Consider the following 20,651-nt stretch of genomic DNA (forward strand, 5'->3'; position numbering starts at 1 on the left):
ATCTGATGCTTCCTCTTCCCAGCTAAGTGGTTACCAGAATTGTATGGCTTAATCCAGATACCCTGCAAGCCCTGTCCAGCTGGGGTGTCAGGGCCCAGAGTTTACAAAGCCTGGGTGACTAGCATAAAATTACAAACGATGCCCCAGGGACACCAGGTAGGGGTTTGGGGTCCCTATGGCTCCAGGTTCTGACACTGGTGTGCGATTGCTTCTGGGTGTGGGTGAGACGGTGCTACATAGCCCAGTCTAATCTCTGTAAATGGGGAGGCTGAGGCCCACTTCCAAGACATTTACTGCATCTGTACCTCTGACCACCTTATCCCTCCCCATCAGCCTTGTGCTGTGCTGTCATGAAGACAGGGCTGTGGCCAGGTCCTCCACACTTGCGTGTAGTCATGTGCATACTCTTTGAGTCTTTGTGTTGGGTGGAGTCGCACAGTCCCTGCCTGTGTCCCCCAACTGTTGACTGTCCCCCACTTCCCTAGCCTACCTCTCCTGGGCACTCAGAAGCTCTGCTCCCTCCGGGTTAGGTGTCCAAGAAGTCCTCTCTTCCAAGGCTGGCCGCGCAGCCGGGACCCCCTAGCTGGTGCCCATGGGGCTTCACATTCCCAAGCAGCATTGCCTGGCTCCTGCCTGTCAGGGCGCTTCATTAAAACGTGTTCCAGGGCCTCATCCCAACTTCCTCTTCCTCAACCCTCTTCCTCGCGGGCGCCAGACTCAAGAGTGCGCGCCTTTGTGTCCCAGTTTCGCATCCGCAGCCTCGGGGCGGGCCTGGCTGGGCTGCCCTTCACCCCGAGCCCGAGCCCGGGTAGGCTGCGCCCCGCCCCTCCTCCCCGTACTTCTTCTTCCCAGCGTGTCCCCAACAGCATCGGCTTGGCCGTTCCGGTCCCAACTCATTCTCGATCGCAGGAAGCCCCACGTGGGCCTCTAGAGGGCCACCCTGGCCCGGGCGGGTGAGCGGAAAAACCTCTCGAGGGTGGAAGCCGCTCCTCGGCGCGGGCGCCTCCGCCTCTGCCGCCCCCTAGTGCCCGCGCTGAGACCGCGGCCCCGCGCCGGGTGAGCTGAATAATCCCGGTCCCTCAGATGCCTCTCCCTTGTCACCCGCTGAACCCCCCGACCCAGAAGGCCGAATGGAGGAAGAAGCCCCTGATCTCATCTGTCAGGGGTCCGGTGGTGGATAGGTTTTCTGGGATCACCCATGCCCTCCATCTCAATATCCAAGGCCCAGGGGCTTCAGATACCCCTTCCCTCCCTCTCAGAGTCAGATCAAGAGAAGATCAGATCTAAATAGGTGCCCCCCATCTGTTTCGCCCGCACCCACTCCCAGCATAGCCGAACTGGAGCTGAGGTTTCTTTGGCGCTCTTTCTGCAGCTGGAGCCAAACCCACAGAGGTCGCCCCCCGAACAGCAAGAGGACTTTCCCAAAGGTCACGTTTGGTCAGATGCTCTGAGTTCCAAGGGCTTTTCTGCATGGAAACAATGCTGTACAGTCACTCAAATAACATTTATATACGGCGGCTAAGTCCCCAGGCCAATCCACAAAGGCCTATTTAATTACACAGTGCTGCCAACCAACCCCATCTAACAGTTTCATGAGGGAGTCTGTGCCAAGTGGCTGTTGAGGAGGCCAGGCCCACAGCCTTCTCTTGGCAGCTAACTTCTTCCTCCCCTCCAGAAAGCTAGGGCCAGGCTCTAAGGAAAGGTGGGAGGGGTTTAAGGGCAGGGCTGTAGAGGCGGGGTTTTGGGGTGGGGCTGGGTGTGAATAGGGCAAGTGCCTGGGCCTCTGGGCCTGTGGGTATTGGCAGTGTCTCCATTGGCTAGTGGGCGATGGAGGCTTCTGGATGGGGTAGGAGAAGATAGGGAAGAGAAAGGCAGAGGCTTTAGGAAACTACTTTGGGTTTGATTGGGGCAGAACATAAACTCTTGTTGGAGGGGCCAAGTTCTGAAAAGTATTGACTGCCTATGGAAGGAGTTGAACTTGAACCCAAAAAGTAAGAGAGAGTCATTGATGGTGTTTGAAAAGGCGAGTGATATGATGGAACTGTGCGCTGGCATGCTGGCGGAGGAGAGGAGGGTTTGGGATGGGGCGCACAGACAGATCATGCTTTGTTTTTGTTTTTTCAGACAGAGTCTCGCTCTGTCGCCCAGGCTAGAGTACAGTGGCGCCATCTCGGCTCACTGCAGCCTCTGCCTCCCAGGTTCAAGCAATTCCCCTGCCTCAGCCTCCTGAATAGCTGGGACTACAGGTGCGCACTGCCACGCCTGGCTAATTTTTGTATTTTTAGTAGAGATGCGGTTTCCTCATGTTGGCCAGTATGGTCTTGATCTCTTGACCTCGTGATCCTCCTGCCTCAGCCTCCCAAGTGCTGGGATTACAGGCGTGAGCCACCGCGTGGGAGATCATGTATAGAGAGGGAGGGCTGTGGGGTGGGTCCTCTGGCTTGTCACACCCTTGGAGCTGCTTTTCAGCTTTGGGCTTATATTTTTAGCATCTGTAACTTATAGTTAAAAAATAACTTGTGAAATAAAATAAAAATAACTTACAGACCACTTACATCACTGTACCTGGGCGGGAGCACCACATATCCTAGAAGGCCATGGGCTACAAGGAGCTGTTCTTGCCCTCCCTTGGCTGTCTTGCATGCTGAAGTTCGTAGTTTTGAATGGACCAGGGCAGGTGGGGGTGGAGATAAGACAGAGGAGGGAGTAAATCAAAACAAGGCTCTCAGCCTGGGCAACAAAGCAAAACCCCTTCTCTCTCTCTCTCTCTTTGAGACAGGGTCTCTGTCACTCAGGCTGGAGTGGAGTGGCAAGATCATGGTTCACTGCAGCCTCGACCTCCGTGGGTTCCAGCAATCCTCCCACCTTAGCCTCCCAAGTAGCTGGGTCTCCAGGCATGTACCACTAGTTTTTGTATTTTTTGTAGAGATGGGATTTTGCCCTGTTTCCCAGGCTGGTCTAGAACTCCTGGGCTCAAGCAATCTGCCCATCTCGGCCTCCCAAAGTGCTGAGATTACAGGTATGAGCCATCACGCACGGCCCTTTTTCTCTACAAAAAAATAATTTAAAAATTATTTGGGCATGGTGGCATGTGCCTGGAGTTGTAGCTACTCAGGAGACTCAGGCAGGAGGATCGCTTGAGCCCAGGAGTTTGAGGTTGCAGTGAGCTATGCTCCTGCCACTGCACTCCAGCCTGGGTGACAGGGAGAGACCCCATCACAAACAAACAAACAAACAAAGGGCTCCAGCTGCCTCAGAAAAAAGTTTCTGTGTAGTAGCTGGTGGCCACCTTGTTTTGTGGTTGTTTAGCCCCTTTTCCTGCAAGTGTGGTGTGGTCAGCAGGGAGCATCAGGGCCACACTGGAGCTTCTTTCTGTTGAGCTGTGCAGTTCACAGAGACTGTACATGTGTAGGCCATAGTTATGTTTCTCAACTCAAACCTAGAGTAAGCAGAAGTCACTTTGAGTGCTTACAATTGGCCTTCTGTTATCTTTTCTCTCATCTTCAGAGTAGTTTCATGGGGACTGGCACTGACAGCAGACTGCCATCTCAGTAGGGAAGACCCGTCCTGCTAGTCCTTGAATAAAGACCAAGGATATCTACATGGGCTTCTCCTTTAGGGCTCTCCCCACACGGCCAGCATGATAGAATGAACACAGCTCTCAGCTTCAGCGAGAGCCAGCATATCACCCTGTCTGGCTTTCCCTCAGTGGGCAGGCGCAGGTCAATCCATTTTGTGTACTTTGCTCTGGCCTCTTTTTTTTTGTTTTTGAGATAGGGTCTCACTCCCCTTGCCTAGGCTAGCATGCAGTGGTGCAGTCATGGCTCACTATAGCCTTGACTTCTTATGCTCAGGTGATTCTTCCCCCTCAGCCTCCTGAGTAGCTGGGACTACAGGGCGAGTGCCACCATGCCCAGCTAATTTTTTGTATTTTTAGTAGAGACGTGGTTTCTGCATGTTGCCGAGGCTGGTCTCAAACTCCTGGGCTCAAGAGATCCCCCTGCCTCAGCCTCCTAAAGTGCTGGGATTATCTGGCATCTTTTTTTTTTTTTTTTCCGAGATGGAGTTTTGCTGTGTCGCCCAGGCTGGAGTGCAGTGGCACAATCTCGGCTCACTGCAACCTCCGCCTCCCGGGTTCAAGTGATTCTCCTGCCTCAGACTCCTGAGAAGCTGGGACTACAGGTGCCCACCACCATGCCTGGCTAATTTTTTTTATTTTTAGTAGAGACGAGGTTTCACTGTGTTAGCTAGGATGGTTTCTTTCATGTGCGTCCATGTGAAGAGACCACCAAACATGGCTGTTTATTTCACCTGGGTGCAGGTGGGCTGAGTCCGAAAAGAGAGTCAGCAAAGGGTGGTGGATTATCATTAGTTCTTATAGATTTTGGGATAGGCGGTGGAGTTAGGAGCAATGTTTTGGGGGCAGGGGGTGGATCTCTCAAAGTACATTCTCAGGGGCAGGGAGAATTACAAAGAACCTTCTTAAGGGTGGGGGAGATTACAAAGTACCTTCTTAAGGGTGGGGGAGATTACAAAGTACATTGATGAGTTAGGGTGGGGCAGAAACAAATCACAATGGTGGAATGTCATCAGTTAAGGCTATTTTTACTTCTTTTGTGGATTTTCAGTTACTTCAGGCCATCTGGATGCATACATGCAAGTCACAGGGGATGCGATGGCTTGGCTTGGGCTCGGGCTCAGAGGCCGGACATTTTCGATCCCCTGACCTCGTGATCCACCCGCCTCGGCCTCCCAAAGTGCTGGGATTACAGGCATGAGCCACCACGCCTGGCCTATCTAGCCTCTCTTTTTTTTTTTTTTTTTTGAGACGGAGTCTCGCTTTGTCGCCCAGGCTGGAGTGCAGTGGCGCGATCTCCGCTCACTGCAAGCTCCGCCTCCCGGGTTCATGCCATTCTCCTGCCTCAGCCTCCTGAGTAGCTGGGACTACAGGCGCCCTCCACTGCACCCGGCTAATTTTTTGTATTTTTAGTAGAGACAGGGTTTCACTGTGCTAGCCAGGATGGTCTCGATCTCCTGACCTCGTGATCCACCCGCCTCGGCCTCCCAAAGTGCTGGGATTACAGGCCTGAGCCACCGTGCCCAGCACTGGCCTCTCTTTCTATTAAAAACGCCTTACTAGGTTGAAGGACTTTTGGTTCCTGAGACATAGATGGTTTCCCAAAGTACAACAGATAAAAGCCACATTGGCTGTACGGCAGCTCATGTAAAGGTCATGTTCCAGGTCTTGGCCACTTCACCTATAACAGGCTTGGACTCCAGCAGAGCCTCGGGACAAAGAATGTGGGTCATAGAGATATCTTCCTCATTGTGTTCACATCTGCCCCGGGCCTGGGCTATATTGTTGGGTCAGGTAATTGGCCTGCTCTCCTCATGAAATAAGGCATACCGGTATTACTAATGCTGGGAGAGATTTCTTATAATTCCATCACTTTCCAGTTGTGGTTATTTGTATTAATACCTGCAGGTTTTCCTTACTTTTAGAACTGCAAATCTATAGAAACAAACAAACCCCAAACCCAAGAAACATGTTTCAGACATTAGGATTAGGGAGAAGATGAGAAATAGCACCCTGTTTGATTGGGGCCCTGGGGAGAGAGGGACTCAGACAAAAGAGTTTGAGAGGCAGGTGGTCTAGTTTTGGGTGGGTTGAGCAGACTTAGGGCCAAAGGTGGCACTGATTCTAGCTGGCAGCAGGGCTCTCTATATTTCCTACTGAGACTTCTCCTTCCTTTAGCTTGTCAGGGATGCTTTGCTTCTGAGTTGCACATTTAACCTCAGCATCAGTTTCTTCACCTGCAAAGTGGGATAATACTTGCTCTGTAAAGAAATAATTCCCCCTTTAGTGACAGCCTTTGCAATGGAAAGGGAGGGGAGGGACCTGACAAGCTGTCTTGGTTCCATTTCCACGTCTTGGTTATTGCTGACACGCGGGTGTCTGGGGCATGCTGCTGTCCCTTTTACACTTTTGATTTTAGTGCTGTTAAAACTCCCTACTTCCTATTATTATTTTTTGTTACAAATAGCAAAATCTGATTCAGAATAGCTTAAGCTCCAAAAGGAATTGATTGTAAACATATTGGGTTTCTCAGGATTTGAAGACAGAGTTGACTCAGTAGGGAAGAGTGAGAGCAGTTCTGGGAACCTCAGCGGCTCATGGACTTTGTCCCTGGAGTGTGGATACCCACCACTCAGCAGAGCTGCTCTTGACCTCTGTGTCTCTGGGCTCCATGGTTCAGAGTCATGGAGAGACAATCTGATTGGCTTAGCTTGGGTCATCTCTGTCCCTGAGAACCAATTTTCTGTGGCTGAGGGCCCAGTGTACCAACAAACAGGTATGTAGGACGCCTTTTGGTGGAGGTGGAGGGGTGTTGGGGGCACTGTTCCCAGATAATGTGGCATCCTGAGGCCCCCAGGAGATGTCCGCTCTCTTTCCCTTCTTCACTTCTGTCTAAACAGACTCCTTTGTATGCATTTGACCAGCGTGATACAACCAGCCCCTTCATGATCACATTTGCTCCCCCTGCCACTCAATCTCCTGGATGGCCAACCCAAAGTCACATTCAGCGGCTGTGGCCATGACCTCTCTAACCTCAGAGGCCGACATCTCTGCCAGCTCATATTTTGCCACTTTGTGATTCAGCACATAAACTTTCGTGGCTGTTATATCCAGGGCTGCATTGTGACTTCTGCGGGCCCTATGCACTTTTCTAAACAATAAATTCAAAATCATACTTATGATTGTGTTGATATACAGGCAAGTATATTAATATTATATATTAAAATATTTTCTTCAGCCTTAAAATAATTTTATTCTATTTTAAAAGAAATGTAAACATTGCCACGGGCCCTGGGAATATTGTGAGCCCTAGGCACTGTGGCTACTCCACATGATGGATCCATGGGCCCTCCATGTGCCTTTGTTAAAGATTTTACTGTTTGTTTTACTCTTAAAATGTAATCACAATTCTAGTACCACAATTTTAATAATCATTCCTGTTGTCATCAAATATCCAGTCAGTGTTCAGATTTCCAAGACTGTTTTGTAGGTTTTGCGTGTGTGTGTGTGTGTGTGTGTGTGTGTTTGACTCACAATCCAAATAAAGTTGATGGTCTTCTAATTTTTTAAAGATCTACATTTTCCATTATTTATTTAAAGTACATTTTGTTTGCTTTTATTATGGACAAATTTAAGCCTATACAAAGGTAGTTTATTATTGCTTTTTTTCTTTTTCTTTTCTTTTTTGAGATGGTCTCGCTCTGTCTCCCAGGCTGGAGCGCAGTGGCACAATCTCAACTCACTGCAGCAACATCCGCTTCCCAGGCTCAAGTGATGCTCCAGCCTCAGCCTCCCAAGTAGCTGGGACTACAGGCGCCAGCCACCATGCCCGGCTAATTTTTGTATTTTTTGTAGAGACAGAGTTTTGCCATCTTGTCCAGGCTGATCTCCAACTCCTGAGCTCAAGCCATCTGCTCATCTTGGCCTCCCAAAGTGTTGGAATTACAGGCGTGACTCACTGAGTCTTGCCTGTTATTGCTATTTTAAAAAGAATTAATACATATTAAAACTCTTTTCCAGTTCTAATTTTGAATACAGTAAATATCAATAACAATATCATAAGTAAAGCTTTTCAGTGTTTTCAGTAATTTTTAAGAATACGACGGGCTTATATTCTTAAAAAATTGAGAGATTTTTTTCAAATTGAGATTTTAAAAAATTGGGAATCACTAATCTAGAAGAACAGTTAAAAATAGTCATGCCCACCTGTGCTCACCCTTAGAGCTCTGGATTCAATCCATTTGAGGGGTGAGCAAAGGGACTTGTGTAAAATTTCCCCAGGCAATTCCAAAGTGCAGGCTGAGTTGAGAACCTCTGCTCTAAACTGGAGAGATCCCAGTAAGAAATAAGCAGCCAGGTGCAGTGGCTCATGCCTGTAATCCCAGCACTTTGGGAGACCAAGGCAGGTGGATCACTTGAGGTCAGGAGTTCGAGACCAGCCTGTTCAACATGGTGAAACCTTGTCTCTACTAAAAATACAAAAAATTAGCCAGGTGTGGTGGCACGTGTCTGTAATCCCAGCTACCAGGGATGCTGAGGTAGGAGAATCACTTGAACCAGGGAAGCAGAGGTTGCAGCGAGCCGAGATCATGCCACTGCACTCCAGCCTGGTAGACAGAATGAGACCCTCTCTCAAAAAAAGAAAAAAGAAAAAAAAAGAAATAAGCAGAGACGACCGGGTGTGGTGGCTCACACCTGTAATACCAGCACTTTGAGAGGCTGAGGCAGGTGGATCACCTGAGGTCGGGAGTTTGAGACCAGCCTGACCAACAAGGAGAAGCCCCGTCTCTACTAAAAATACAAAGTTAATCGGGCATGGTGGCACATGCCTGTAATCCCAGCTACTTAGGAGGCTGAGGCAGGAGAATCACTTGAACTTGGGAGGTGGAGGTTGTGGTGAGCCGAGATCATGCCATTGCACTCCAGCCTGGGCAACAAGAGTGAAACTCTGTCTCAAAAAAAAAAAAAAAAAAAAAAAAAGGAATAAGCAAAGGCACAGAGTGGGAAAGGCAACCAAATACCCTAGGACTGAAAGGGCCTCCTGGGATCTGCTGCATTCGGCAGAAATGCTTGCAAGTGCAGGCCCAGACAACCCCAAAAGCAGGGGCTAAAATAAACAGGAATTCATTTTTCTCACAAGAAATCTGAGGATGACAGCTTCCAGCGTTGGTTTGACCATTTAATGATGCCATCAGGGTCCCAGACTCTTCATATCTTTATACTCTACCCTTCCACAATGTTAGCCTTACATATTTTCTTTGGCTAAACTATAAGCACGTTTTTCATAATAGCTGTTCCATTTACATCACTGTCAAACATGACATTCACCAATAAAGAAAAGATGCATTAGACGTGTTCGGCACCCTTGAGCTGTAGAAATGCCTGCCACCACTTTGCTGTCTTGAAAGAGCCATTTTATGGCTATTGCAAATGCTTTGAAGATACTAAGACTTGTACCTGGCAGCTATAGATGCAGTGTGGGAAACTGAGAAGTATAATTGCCACTGAATTGTGTTATTGATTTATTGCTGCAAATAAATCTATGCAGGTCCCTTCTGAAATTGAGATGGTCCTGAACTGAACAAACATCTTTTCGACATGCATAACAGTGGCTGATATTCCTTCTTTATCCTGTTTGTCAGTTTTTGGAATTCACTGATTAGATAAATAAAAAGAATCTCATTTGCTCCTTACTAATGAGCTCCACGGAGGGGCATGATGTTGGAAAAGGCACCATGCAAGGCATGATCACTAAGAAGACAAAGGGCTTGTCGGGGAGCTGTTGGGGGGGTCCTGAGCCAGGGCTTGGGACAAACATCTCATCATTTTACTGTATCTGATGCTTGGAAGTGACATGCACTTTGCAAACTCCATTTTATGTTTTGATGACTTTGTGCTTGTTCTACTTGGTTAGGATTAGCTTCAGCTGTGAGAAACAGAAAACCCTGAAAACAACAGTGTCTCCACCAAGATAGAAGTTCATTTCTCTCTCACACACAACCCTAGGGCTGGTGTAGTGTTTAAGTGTCAGAGACTCAGGTTCCTTCTATCTTTTTCTTCCACCAGCCTCAACATAGCTCTTCTCTCTCAGGTCCAACATGACTGCTTGAATTCCAGCTTTCATGTTTGTGTTCCAGTCAGCTGAAGGAGAAAGGGGAAATAAGGACAACCCCCCCGCCCCTTTTTTTTTTTTTTGAGAGGGAGTCTTGCTCTGTCACCCAGGCTGGAGTGCAGTAGTGGATCTCAGCTCACTGCAACCTCCACTCCCCAGGTTCTAGTGATTCTCCTGCCTCAGCCTCCTGAGTAGCTGGGATTACAGGCACATGCCACCATACCTGGCTAATTTTTGTATTTTTAGTAGAGATGGGGTTTCACCATGTTGGTCAGGCTGGTCTCAAACTCCTGACCTCAAGTGATCCACCTGCCTTGGCCAATACCTTTAGGCAAAGCATTATAGCAGGAGTCTAAAAACAAATGGGCTGTTTTGTTTTGCTCGGAAATCTCTCCCCGAGGGATTGTTTTGTTTTTTGAAGTAGTTGAAGGCTGTTATAAGTATCTAGAGCTTGTGCTCATGGAGTAGCTGCCCCCTTTCCTCGTGAGGCCACCATTAGTTACCTTTCCATATATGTCTGCCTCTGAGGTGTCTGGCTGTCTGAGGAGGCCTCTGGCTTTGTTAGTACACCACTAGGATATTTGCAACGTGGATCAAGACTTTTTTATTTTATTTTATTTTAGTTTTTTGAGACAGAGTCTCTCTCTGTCGCCCAGGTTGGAGTGCAGTGGCACAATCTCAGTTCACTGCAAACTCTGTCTCCCAGGTTCAAGCCATTCTTCTGCCTCAGCCTCCCAAGTAGCTAGGATTACAGGTGCCTGCCACCATGCCTGTTGCGGGAAGTCAGGGACCCCAAATGGAGGGACCAGCTGGAGCTGAGGCAGAGGAACATAAATTGTGAAGATTTCATTTTAATATGGACATTTATCACTTCCTTAATAATGCTCTTATAATTTCTTAGGCCTGTCTTACTTTAATCTCTTAATCCTGTTATCTTCATAAGCTGAGGATGTACATCACCTCAGGGCCACTATTGTACAAATTGATTGGAAAACATGTGTGTTTGAACAATATGAAATCAGTGCCCCTTGAAAATGAACAGAATAACAGCGATTTTAGGGAACAAGGAAAGACAACCATAAGGTCTGACTGCCTGCGGGGTTGGGCTAAAAGAGCCATATTTTCTTCTTGCAGAGAGCCTATAAACAGACATGCAAGTAGGAGAGATATCGCTAAATTCTTTTCCTAGCAAGGAATATTGATAATTAATACTCTGGGAGAATAACTGCATTCCTGGGGGAGGTCTATAAACGGCCGCTCTGGGAGCGTCTGTCTTATGTGGTTGAGATAAGGACTGAAATACGCCCTGGTCTCCTGCAGTACCCTCAGGCTCACTAGGGTGGGGAAAAACCCCACCCTGGTGAATTTGAGGTCAGACCGGTTCTCTGCTCTAGAACCCTGTTTTCTATTGTTTAAGATGTTTATCAAGACAATACGTGCACAGCTGAACATAGACCCCCATCAGTAATTCTAATTTTGCCCTTTGCCTTGTGATCTTTGCTTTGCCTTTTGCCTTGTGATCTTTATTGCCCTTTGAAGCATGTGATATTTGTGACCTACTCCCTGTTCGTACACCTCCTCCCCTTTTGAAGTCTTTAATAAAAACCTGCTGGTTTTGTGGCTCAGGTGGACATCATGGACTTAGATATGTGATGTCACTCCTGGCGGCCCAGCTGTAAAATTCCTCTTTTTGTACTCTTTCTCTTCATTTCCCAGACCGGCCGACACTTAGGGAAAATAGAGGGAATCTACATTGCAATATTGGGGGTGGGCTCCCCCGATACATGGCTGGCTAATTTTTTGTATTTTTAGTAGAGACAGGGTTTTGCCACATTGGTCAGGCTGGTCTCTAATTCCTGACCTCAGGTGATCCACCCGCCTCAGCCTCCCAAAATGCTGGGATTACAGGCATTAGCCACTGCTCCTGGCCATCTCAAGATGGTTTCAATGGTTAGAAATATCAGCCAATTGAATTTTCAGAGGCATATGCCACCTAATTTTGTATTCAATACTTAAGTCATTAAACTCCAGTGGTCTATATACCTGTTTGGCCTCTAAGACAGTTTGGCCTCTAAGTCTGATAGCACTTTCTGTGATGATGGAAATATTTACATTTATGCAATTTAATGTGGTGGCCACTATTCACATATGGCTATTGAGCACTTGAAACATGGCTAGTGCACTAAGAAACTCAATTTGAAATTTAATTTTAATTTTAATTAATTTAAATGGCCACAGGTAGCTAGCTAGTGCTACCATGTTAGACAGCACAGCTCTGAGGCTCTTTTAAGGACCCACGTAATTCAAATGAAGAGACCCAAGTTTGATACAGATGTGGGATATGCAGTCTTCAGAATTCAAACACGCCAATTAATTTCTGTTCCTCTTTTTCAAGTAAGGGGTTTCAAGCACAAAGGCTTTTGCCTGGTCTTGGGCAGAATTTTTCTCCCCAAAATTGTACTGAAATTTGTGCTCTTTTATAGTCTGTTCCTTTTAACTCATAAAATTAATAATGGAAGACAGAGGTTTTTGGATGCAGTTGCTTTAAAAAAAATCAGGTTCAGGCCAGGTGCAGTGGCTCACACTTGTAATCCCAGCACTTTGGGAGGCTGAGGCGGGCGGATCTTCTGAGGTCAGGAGTTTGAGACCAGCCTGGCCAGCATGGTGAAACCCTGTCTCTACTAAAAACACAAAAATTAGCTGGGCATGGTGGTGCGTGTCTGTAATCCCAGCTACTTGGGGCTGAGGCAGGAGAATTGCTTGAACCTGGGAGGTGGAGGTTGCAGTGAGCTAAGATTGCGCCACTGCACTCTAGCCTGGGTAACAGAGTGAGACTCCATCTCATAAATAAATAAATAAATAAATAAATAAAATTAAATCAGGTTTACTGAGATATAACTTAAATACAGTGAAACCATAGCTGTACAGTTGTTTATGAGTTTTGACAAACATATTCATTGTGTAACTACTACTACAATGAAGATAATATTTCTATTACCCCAAAAAGTTTCCTCACGGACACAGTTTTTTTCAAGTCACTCCTGGTTAATGTGTCATTAGGGTAATAAAACAATGTTAATTCTTGAATTGGATTTAGGCTGTTTAAATTTTGCTCAATGGATTGTACCTCGGGGGTGGGAGAATTTACTCTGGCCACTTAGTAAAGGTTGGGGCTGCCAAGTGAAAGCAGACTGTTGGTGAATATAATTTATTGGGATTGAAAAGGATACATCAGCCAGATTGATGCATGAATGCTAATCAACGGTTGATTTAGCAAGATCTTCTGCTAAGGAAATAATGTCATGTACAGTGCTAATCACATTTTATTTTTCATAATTGAGTTAAATATTTAAAGTGATTAGAATAGTCACTGCCACTTAATACTACTTCAGAATTAGCTGCTTTTCTTAATATTGGTGTAATTCACAATTCACTTCCAAGCTCCACCTACCTTTTGGCTGGCCAAAATGAGTTGTTAAAGAGTCCTACTAGTGGGATTATGTCAGATTTCTCCAACAATGTTATCATAATTGTTATTTTACATATTCTCCTAGGGATTTGTCACTATTTCATATTACGTTGTTTTGTGGGGAAGTGGAATCCTAGAGGTTCTTAAGAGCTTTTCCAGCTCCCAGAGTTGAATTGTAAGTTCAGACAACATGCCCGGGGCAGGAGAAATCACCACAGAAACTTTCTTGGTTCTCTGTATCTCCCATTAATGTTTCATAACCTTCCACCTTGATACTTTCCCCTCCACATACCGGGTATTCAAAATAGCCCTTCTTATTAGATTCGGTTTTCCTAATTAAAAGTTGCCATTGATGTTAAATCCCAAAGTTTCTGGAATTCCTAAACATTGTCTTTTGTCTAAACTGTTTTAACTTGAGTGCAGAGTGTCTCCAGACACAGGCTGGAACAGATCTGGAGGGAAGAACAATGGGGCTGTTTGTCCCATCGTAGGAGAGGATCTGGTTTTAGGGCAAAACTCTTTAAGCTTGGAGAATGAATCGAAGGTGTGGAAGTGCCCTGTTTCTGTATGTTCTAAGAGAAATGTGCTCTTAACGTTTATAAGCTTTTTGTCTTGGCATTCCCCTTTGGTTCGGTTCTTAGCACTGTTAAATTGCATGAGTTGAGGGTCTGCCAAAACTATTGCTAAATTTGTAGCTTCTGTATCTGCTAAAATTGGACTATTTTTGATGCTTCCTTTAACCTGTTTTGTAATCTTATTAATTTTCTAATGAGCCCATTGTGCTGTTGGGATTCTGATATCCCCAAATCTAATGAGCTATGACCATACACTTTAGCTCCATTCCCACTGGCTTCTCAAATTCTTTTTCATTTTTCCAATTCTCTAGCGCTTTCTCTTATAGGTGGTTTTGCTTTAATTTAAAATTAAATGAAAACTTCGGCCTCTTCGTCTCACCAGCTGCTAGCATTTTAAGTTCTCAAGAGCCACCTGTGGCTAGTGGCGGCTCGGTTGGATAGACATAGAACGTTTCCCTAACAGCAGAACGTTGTTTGGGACAGCACTGCTCAAGGTATTGCTCTCTGATGATCACACCCACTTTACAGATCCTAGGACTGTCTAACTATGTACACTTTCTTTCTTCCAAATATGATGTCGAAGGCTTTCCCTCAGTTTGTAACTTTTAACAAATATTTTAGAATCTTTATTGATCAATCTCTCATACATCTGTGCAACAAAAATATATGTATTCATTTAATTCTTTTTTTAATTAACAAAAATTGAATCTATGGTATACAATATGATGTTTTGATATATATATATATATATATATATATATATATATACACACACACATTGTTTAATGGCTAAATCAAGCTAATTAATATGTGCATTACCTTACATATTTTTTGTGTTTGGTGAGAACACTTAAAATTATTCACTTAGCAATATTCAAGTACACAGTGCATTGCTATTAACTAGAGTCACCATGTTGTACAGTACATATCTTGAATTTATTCCTCCTGTCTAGCTGAAATTTTGTATTCGTTGATGTTAGTTTGTTTTTACATTCAACTCATTAAAAACATAATTAGGTCACAGAGGTTAGGAGGTTTTCAAAAAAACAAAAAAACAAACAAAAAAATATAATTAGGTTTGTTTGGCAATCTAGCAATGCTTAGTGTGCAATGCTTTTTACAGCTGCTGCTAAAAGCATAGCAAAACCACAGAAATCTATGTGCTGCCAAAACCTATGTATTTGGTCGTATTTATTTTGACTTGTGTTTTTTTGTGTGCTTAACCTTTTCTCTAACTTTTTTTTGTAAAGAATGCTGGAGTATTCCGAAATTGTTGACAAATTCGCTTGTTTCCTGTTCTAAGCCTAGATTTCAGTGTTGGCCACTAGGTGGGGATAGGATCCTATTTCTCTATAGCCTTAGCATGATTTTGAATTTCGATGCTTTGCAATGGATAATCTGGCTTTTTCCTCGAAAGCTTTAAAACATTTCTTTTGTGAATTCAAAACAACCCACAGTTTTAATTCTCTGTAGTTATCCAATAAAAAGGAATAGGAAACAAGTGCTAAATTATTTACTTACAGTGTTTCTGTATGGAAATCCTTACCCCCAAGATGGCTGGCTTCACAGCTTGACTCAATGGTGAGAAATCTGAGTTGACTCACAGCTTTCTGACAGTACTCTGATGGTACCATGTTAGGATAAATTCTTGGCCAAACAGAAAATCAAGGGAGACCTGCTTCTCCTTGTTAAACTCTAAATTAATCTACTAGTTCTTTTCATAAAGCAAAAGGTGAAATGTTGAGGACTCTGAGTCAGCGATCAATCAAAATGACTTTTAAACCAAGTCCCTTTTAATGATGACTGAAGACAATATTAAATTAATCACTGAGTATTATAAACACTGGTTTCTCAGTCCTCTGCTGATGAGATTTGTTCGTTTGTATATTTCTTTCTTAAAATCCCAAATAGTGAAGTCTCTCTTAAGCAATGGAGGCTCATTCATAGTCAAATTCCTTGCATGTAAAATTCTTTGGGTACAAAGTAGATTGCTTCCCTCTTGTTTTTCTTTTTCTTGAGACAGGGTCTCACTCTGTTGTCTAGGCTGGAGTGCAGTGGCATTATCATGGCTCACTGAAGGCTTTACCTCCCAGGCTCAAGTGATCCTCTTGCCTCAGCTTTCTGAGTACCTGGGACTACATTTATTTTTTATTTTTTAAATTTTTTTGTAGAGACGGGGTTTTGCCATGTTGCCCATGCTGGTCAAGCTATCTGCCCTCCTTGGCCTCCCAAAGTGCTGGGATTATAGGCACGAGCCACCAGGCCCAGCCTGCTTTCTTTTGTTTTACCAAGATGCTTGACAGTGGATATATAAAATGACAACTTCCCTTTCTCATGTGTGGCACTGAGAGATGGGCGGCCTCTATTTCCTACAAGAAATATAAAATAGAAAATGTGTAATTTCTCATGGTATTCTGCAAAAATTAAAAATTTCACAGAACACTCATCTGCATCCCTGGTTTATAACTTTGGTTTTTCAAAACTTGCCTATATGCTAAAATGATTCATAAAACATTTGTAATAATAATTTCAGAATAAAAATTTAAAAATGAATTTAGTCCTATATCTTCTATAATAACCAATATTTCCAGAAAAGTAGGATTTAAGAGTATTTTCTGTACCAATGTATGACTTTCTTTTTCTTCTTTTCTTTTCTTTTTTTTTTTTTTTGAGACAGAGTCTCACTCTGTTGCCCAGGCTGGAGTGCAGTGGTGTGATTTCGGCTCACTGCACCATTCAATAGGCTGAAGGCCTGGCTAGAACAAAAAGGCAGAAAAAAGGTGAATTCACTCTCTCTGTTTTGGAGAAGGGAGTCCTATATTCTCCTCCCCTTGGACATCAGATCTCCAGGTTCTCTGGCCTTCACACTCAGGGACTTGCATCAGCAGCCCCCCAGGTTTTTGGTCTTGGACTCAGAGTTACTCCACCAGCTCCCCTAGTTCTCAGCCCTTCAGACTTGGACTGAGCCATGCTACAGGCTCCCCTGTCTCAGCACCTTGCAAATGGCCTAACGTGGAACTCCTCAGCCTCCATAGTTGAGGGAGTGAATCCCCAGCATAAATCCCCTCTCATCTATCTACCTATATATATCCAATAAATTCTGTTTCTCTGTAGAAGTCTGACTAATAAAAGCCCCCAAAGGCCCTAGTGCTGGTCTGTTACGAGCTTCCTGGTAGACGATATTTTACACATGGCATCCCAGCTCCTCGTGGGAGGAATTAAGTGTGTCCTGTGTGGCTCCAGGATCCTTGGAAGCCTATGCCTGGTTTCTCCTGGGCTTTGCCCTGTGTGTCTTTCCCTCTGCTGAGTTTGCTTTGCATCCTTTTACTGTAATGAATCAGAGCCCTGAGTAGGACTGCATGATGAGCCCTGTGAGTCCTCCTGGGGCATCATCTCACCTGAGGTGGCTCTGAGGACCCCTAACATAGCTCTTCCTTTGGCATTGGTATCTGGTAATATATAAAATCCCCCAAAACTAACTTGTCATCATAATTTATGACCATATTTCATCAAAATTTCGTGAAGTCACATCCAAGAAGGTCAGTTAAGAAAGAAAAACTCTTTAAGCTTGGTTAAGGCTCTGCCATTTTTGAAAATTCATATTAATCTAATAATATTGTAGCAACTGTGAGTTTTCCTGATTACTTTTTTTTTTTTTTTTTTTTGGCAGGGGGATGGAGTTTCGCTCTTGTTGTCCAGGCTGGAATGCAATGGCGTGGTCTCGGCTCACTGCAACCTCCGCCTCCTGGGTTCAAGCGATTCTCCTGCCTCAGCGTCCCAAGTAGTTGGGATTACAGGCGCCCACCACTACACTCAGCTAATTTTTGTATTTTTAGTAGAGACAGGATTTCACCTCGTCAGGCTGGTCTTGAACTCCCGACCTCAGGTGATCTGCCCACCTCGGCCTCCCAAAGTGCTGGGATTATAGGCATGAGCCACTGTGCCTGGCGTCCTGATTACTATTATATAAGATTTGGACTTAGTGGCACATCATACCATGAAATGACTGGAGAAAATATGACTTCTGTCTTGGTATTAAACATCAATTAAGATGAGTTACAAAAATCATAGTAAACTGTATTCTAAAAGCAAGCCTATGTCTGAAAAATCTGGTATACACATATCTTTTGAAACTAAGGATGTGTTTTCACTGTACGACCTGCAAGAGGTGATCTGGTGAACATAGAGTTATGGAATAACTGTGTATCTATAACTTGGTACAAATAATATACAAAGAGAATGATAATGTATTATGCGGCTGGGCATGGTGGCTCACTTCTGCAATCCCAGCATTTTGGGAGGCTGAGGTGGGTGGATTACTTGAGCTCAGGAGTCCAAGACCAGCCTGGCCAACCTGGTGAAACCTCAGCTCTAACAAAAACAAAAAATTAGCTCTCAGGTACTCTAGAGACTGAGATGGGAGGATAGCTTGAACCCTGGAGGCAGAGGTTACAGTTAGCTGAGCTCATGCCACTGCATTTCAGCCTGGGTGATAGAGTGAGACTCCATCTCTAAATAAATAAAATAATATATTATGCTATTATACCTGTTATTTAAAATTGGGATCTTATGTTGATTTCTACATTTGGGAAGCATATTCCTAAGAACTGACCTTTATCAGTCCCGTATTGTGTTCGTGGCAAAGCCAGGCTTGGTGTCTGTTCCATCTGGGAACGCCAGGAGTGATGGTCCCACTCCTTGCTGCTGAGGGTACAGCATGAATTTGGGCGGCACCACGAAATAAAGCAAATGTGAGGAGATCCTCTATCAGTTGCACTCCTATTTAATAAGGAGACTTGATCATCATCAAGAAGTTAATTTCTCCATGCCTGGGTAAAACCATACTGACTCATCCTGAGGTTCTTCATTTGACCCAGTGATCACCAAATCCTTCAACCATAAAATGGCCATGTGACTATCTCCTTCCTCTCGGGATGAAAGGCAGACAATAACACGTGATTTATGTTCCTCAGGAAGGGATATGCTATAAACTAGAGAACCTGGGAAAGAGGAAGTACATGAATTAAAATACAGGCACATGGTGGCATGTGCCTGTGGTGCCAGCTACTGGGGAGGCTGAGTGGGAGCACTGTTTGAGCCCAGGAGGTGGAGGCTACGGTGAACTGAGATCGTACCACTGCACTCCAGCCTGGTTAACAGAATGAGACCCTGTCTCTCTTTCTCTCTTTCTCTCTCTTTCACACACACACACACACACACACACACACACACACACACGCACACACACAGAAAATAAAGGAGAAAAAGAAATTCTTCTTAAACATAAAAATTTAGAGTGGGGTTCTTTGTATCACCATATTTTTTTTTTTTTTTGAGACAGAGTTTCGCTCTTGTTGCCCAGGCTTGACTGCAATGGTGTGATCTCGGCTCACTGCAACCTCCGCCTCCTGGGTTCAAGTGATTCTCCTGCCTCAGCCCTCCAAGTATCTGGGATTACAGGCATGTGCCACCATGCCCAGCTAATTTTTGTATTTTTAGTAGAGACGGGGTTTCACCATGTTGGCCAGGCTGGTCTCGAACTACTGACCTCAGGTGATCCACCCGCCTCAGCCTCCCAAAGTGCTGGGATTACAGGCATGAGCCACCGCACCCAGCTGACTCTTTTAAATTTCATTCAGCTGTGCGCCCAGCCTCACCACATTTTTATATGAAGCAGAAATAAAATAATAATTACTAATTAAATAATTAAATATTATTTCCTTCTCCTTATATGTTTGAAAACATCAAAGATTTTCTCCAAAATTATCAAAGCTATAAAAGGGTCAATATAATATCACCTGGTAACAAATGAATTCCTCTATGATGCAAAGAATCAATGTAAAATTATGAAGAAATATCATCCATTTACGAAACTACAAATAAAAAATCCCAACTTCCATAATGTATTTCCTCATTAAGAGGAAGGTGATTATGATGTCCTAATTTTCGTTTTCTTCACTTACCCCCACACTCTGCAGTAGGCAGGGGCTTCCTGGGCCATGCTGGTGCCTGACAATTCTCCCACTTCCTCCCAGCAGCTCTAGCATCTTCCTTTCCCAGCCACAGAGGCGTCCCTTCTGATGTCTTCTGGTTGGTTGAGCCCCATCAGGCTGTTTCATCTCCAGCCTTTCTCCCTGGACAGGGGTAGGGAAAGGAGTGCTGGATTCGGAGCTCCTCCTTCCCTGCACCGCCTCGTTTTCTCTGCACCGCCTCATTTTCTCCTCGGGGTCTGGTGCACAGTGGCCATTGCCAATACACCCTGAAGACTGAAGGAGCCAGCGCAGAGCCAGGATCCTCCTGCGAGCCATGGCCTTGGCTGCCCTGCTGAGCCTCTCGGAACCTGGGCCATCAGGGGTGAGTGCGCAGGTGGGCGAGGGAGGGTGGGGGCTCTGGGCGCTTCTGGAGCCCACAGATGCTGTTTTATTTCCTGTTTCTTTTCTCTGTTCTTTACTGTTTTGCATGAGGCTCTCTTTTTTTTTTTTCTCTCATTCTAACAACAATAATAACCACCATTTACTGAACACCTCCTAAGTGCCAAACCTCATGTCCTTCCTCACAACACCATTTTCAGAAAGGCTTTTATTAACACAATTTTAGAAATGAAAAGACTGAGACTCAAAGAGATTCATAAATGTCTCCTTTCCCCCATGTCCTCGCGCTGAAGAGAGAAGAGCCAGGGCTTGGCAACCTCCTCTGGAGATTCTCTCATAAACTGTAGAGGTCAGCTTCCTCAAATAGGAGTCTGCAATGTGGGTTTTTTCCCTTCCTTCCTTCCTTCCTTCCTTCCTTCCTTCCTTCCTTCCTTCCTTCCTTCCTTCCTTCTTTTTCTCCCTCCTCCTCCTCCTCTTCTTCTTCTTTTCTCTCTCTTTCTCCTCTCTCTCTCTCTCTCAACAGGGTCCTGCTCTGTTGCCCAGGCTG

General features: G+C 44.9%; 1 protein-coding gene and 1 pseudogene across 11 annotated transcripts; one reads left to right on the forward strand and one right to left on the reverse strand.

Moving 5' to 3' along the window:
- Positions 1-7,136: 7,136 nt before the first annotated feature.
- LOC134735692 (uncharacterized) lies at positions 7,137-20,618 on the reverse strand. 11 transcript variants are annotated; one of them, XR_010119075.1, is made up of 5 exons: positions 19,697-20,618; positions 18,346-18,512; positions 16,355-16,489; positions 15,255-16,102; positions 7,137-7,555 (listed from the first exon to the last, which is right to left on the reverse strand). XR_010119075.1 is itself a non-coding variant. In XM_063632384.1 (3 exons), the coding sequence occupies exons 1-2, from the start codon at positions 20,192-20,194 to the stop codon at positions 18,351-18,353; spliced, it is 582 nt and encodes a 193-aa protein (XP_063488454.1). In that variant the 5' UTR covers positions 20,195-20,618; the 3' UTR covers positions 7,137-7,555; positions 18,346-18,350. The 11 variants fall into 11 exon arrangements, 4 of the variants coding, with proteins under 4 accessions (XP_063488454.1, XP_063488455.1, XP_063488453.1 ...); XR_010119071.1 differs by having other exon boundaries at positions 18,346-18,733; XR_010119074.1 differs by lacking the exon at positions 16,355-16,489.
- Positions 19,961-20,651, forward strand: part of LOC129473085 (collagen alpha-2(XI) chain-like) — a 43,773-nt pseudogene continuing 43,082 nt past the window's right edge.

Source organism: Symphalangus syndactylus, chromosome 23 (assembly GCF_028878055.3).
Source record: "Symphalangus syndactylus isolate Jambi chromosome 23, NHGRI_mSymSyn1-v2.1_pri, whole genome shotgun sequence".
Lineage (NCBI taxonomy): Eukaryota > Metazoa > Chordata > Mammalia > Primates > Hylobatidae > Symphalangus > Symphalangus syndactylus.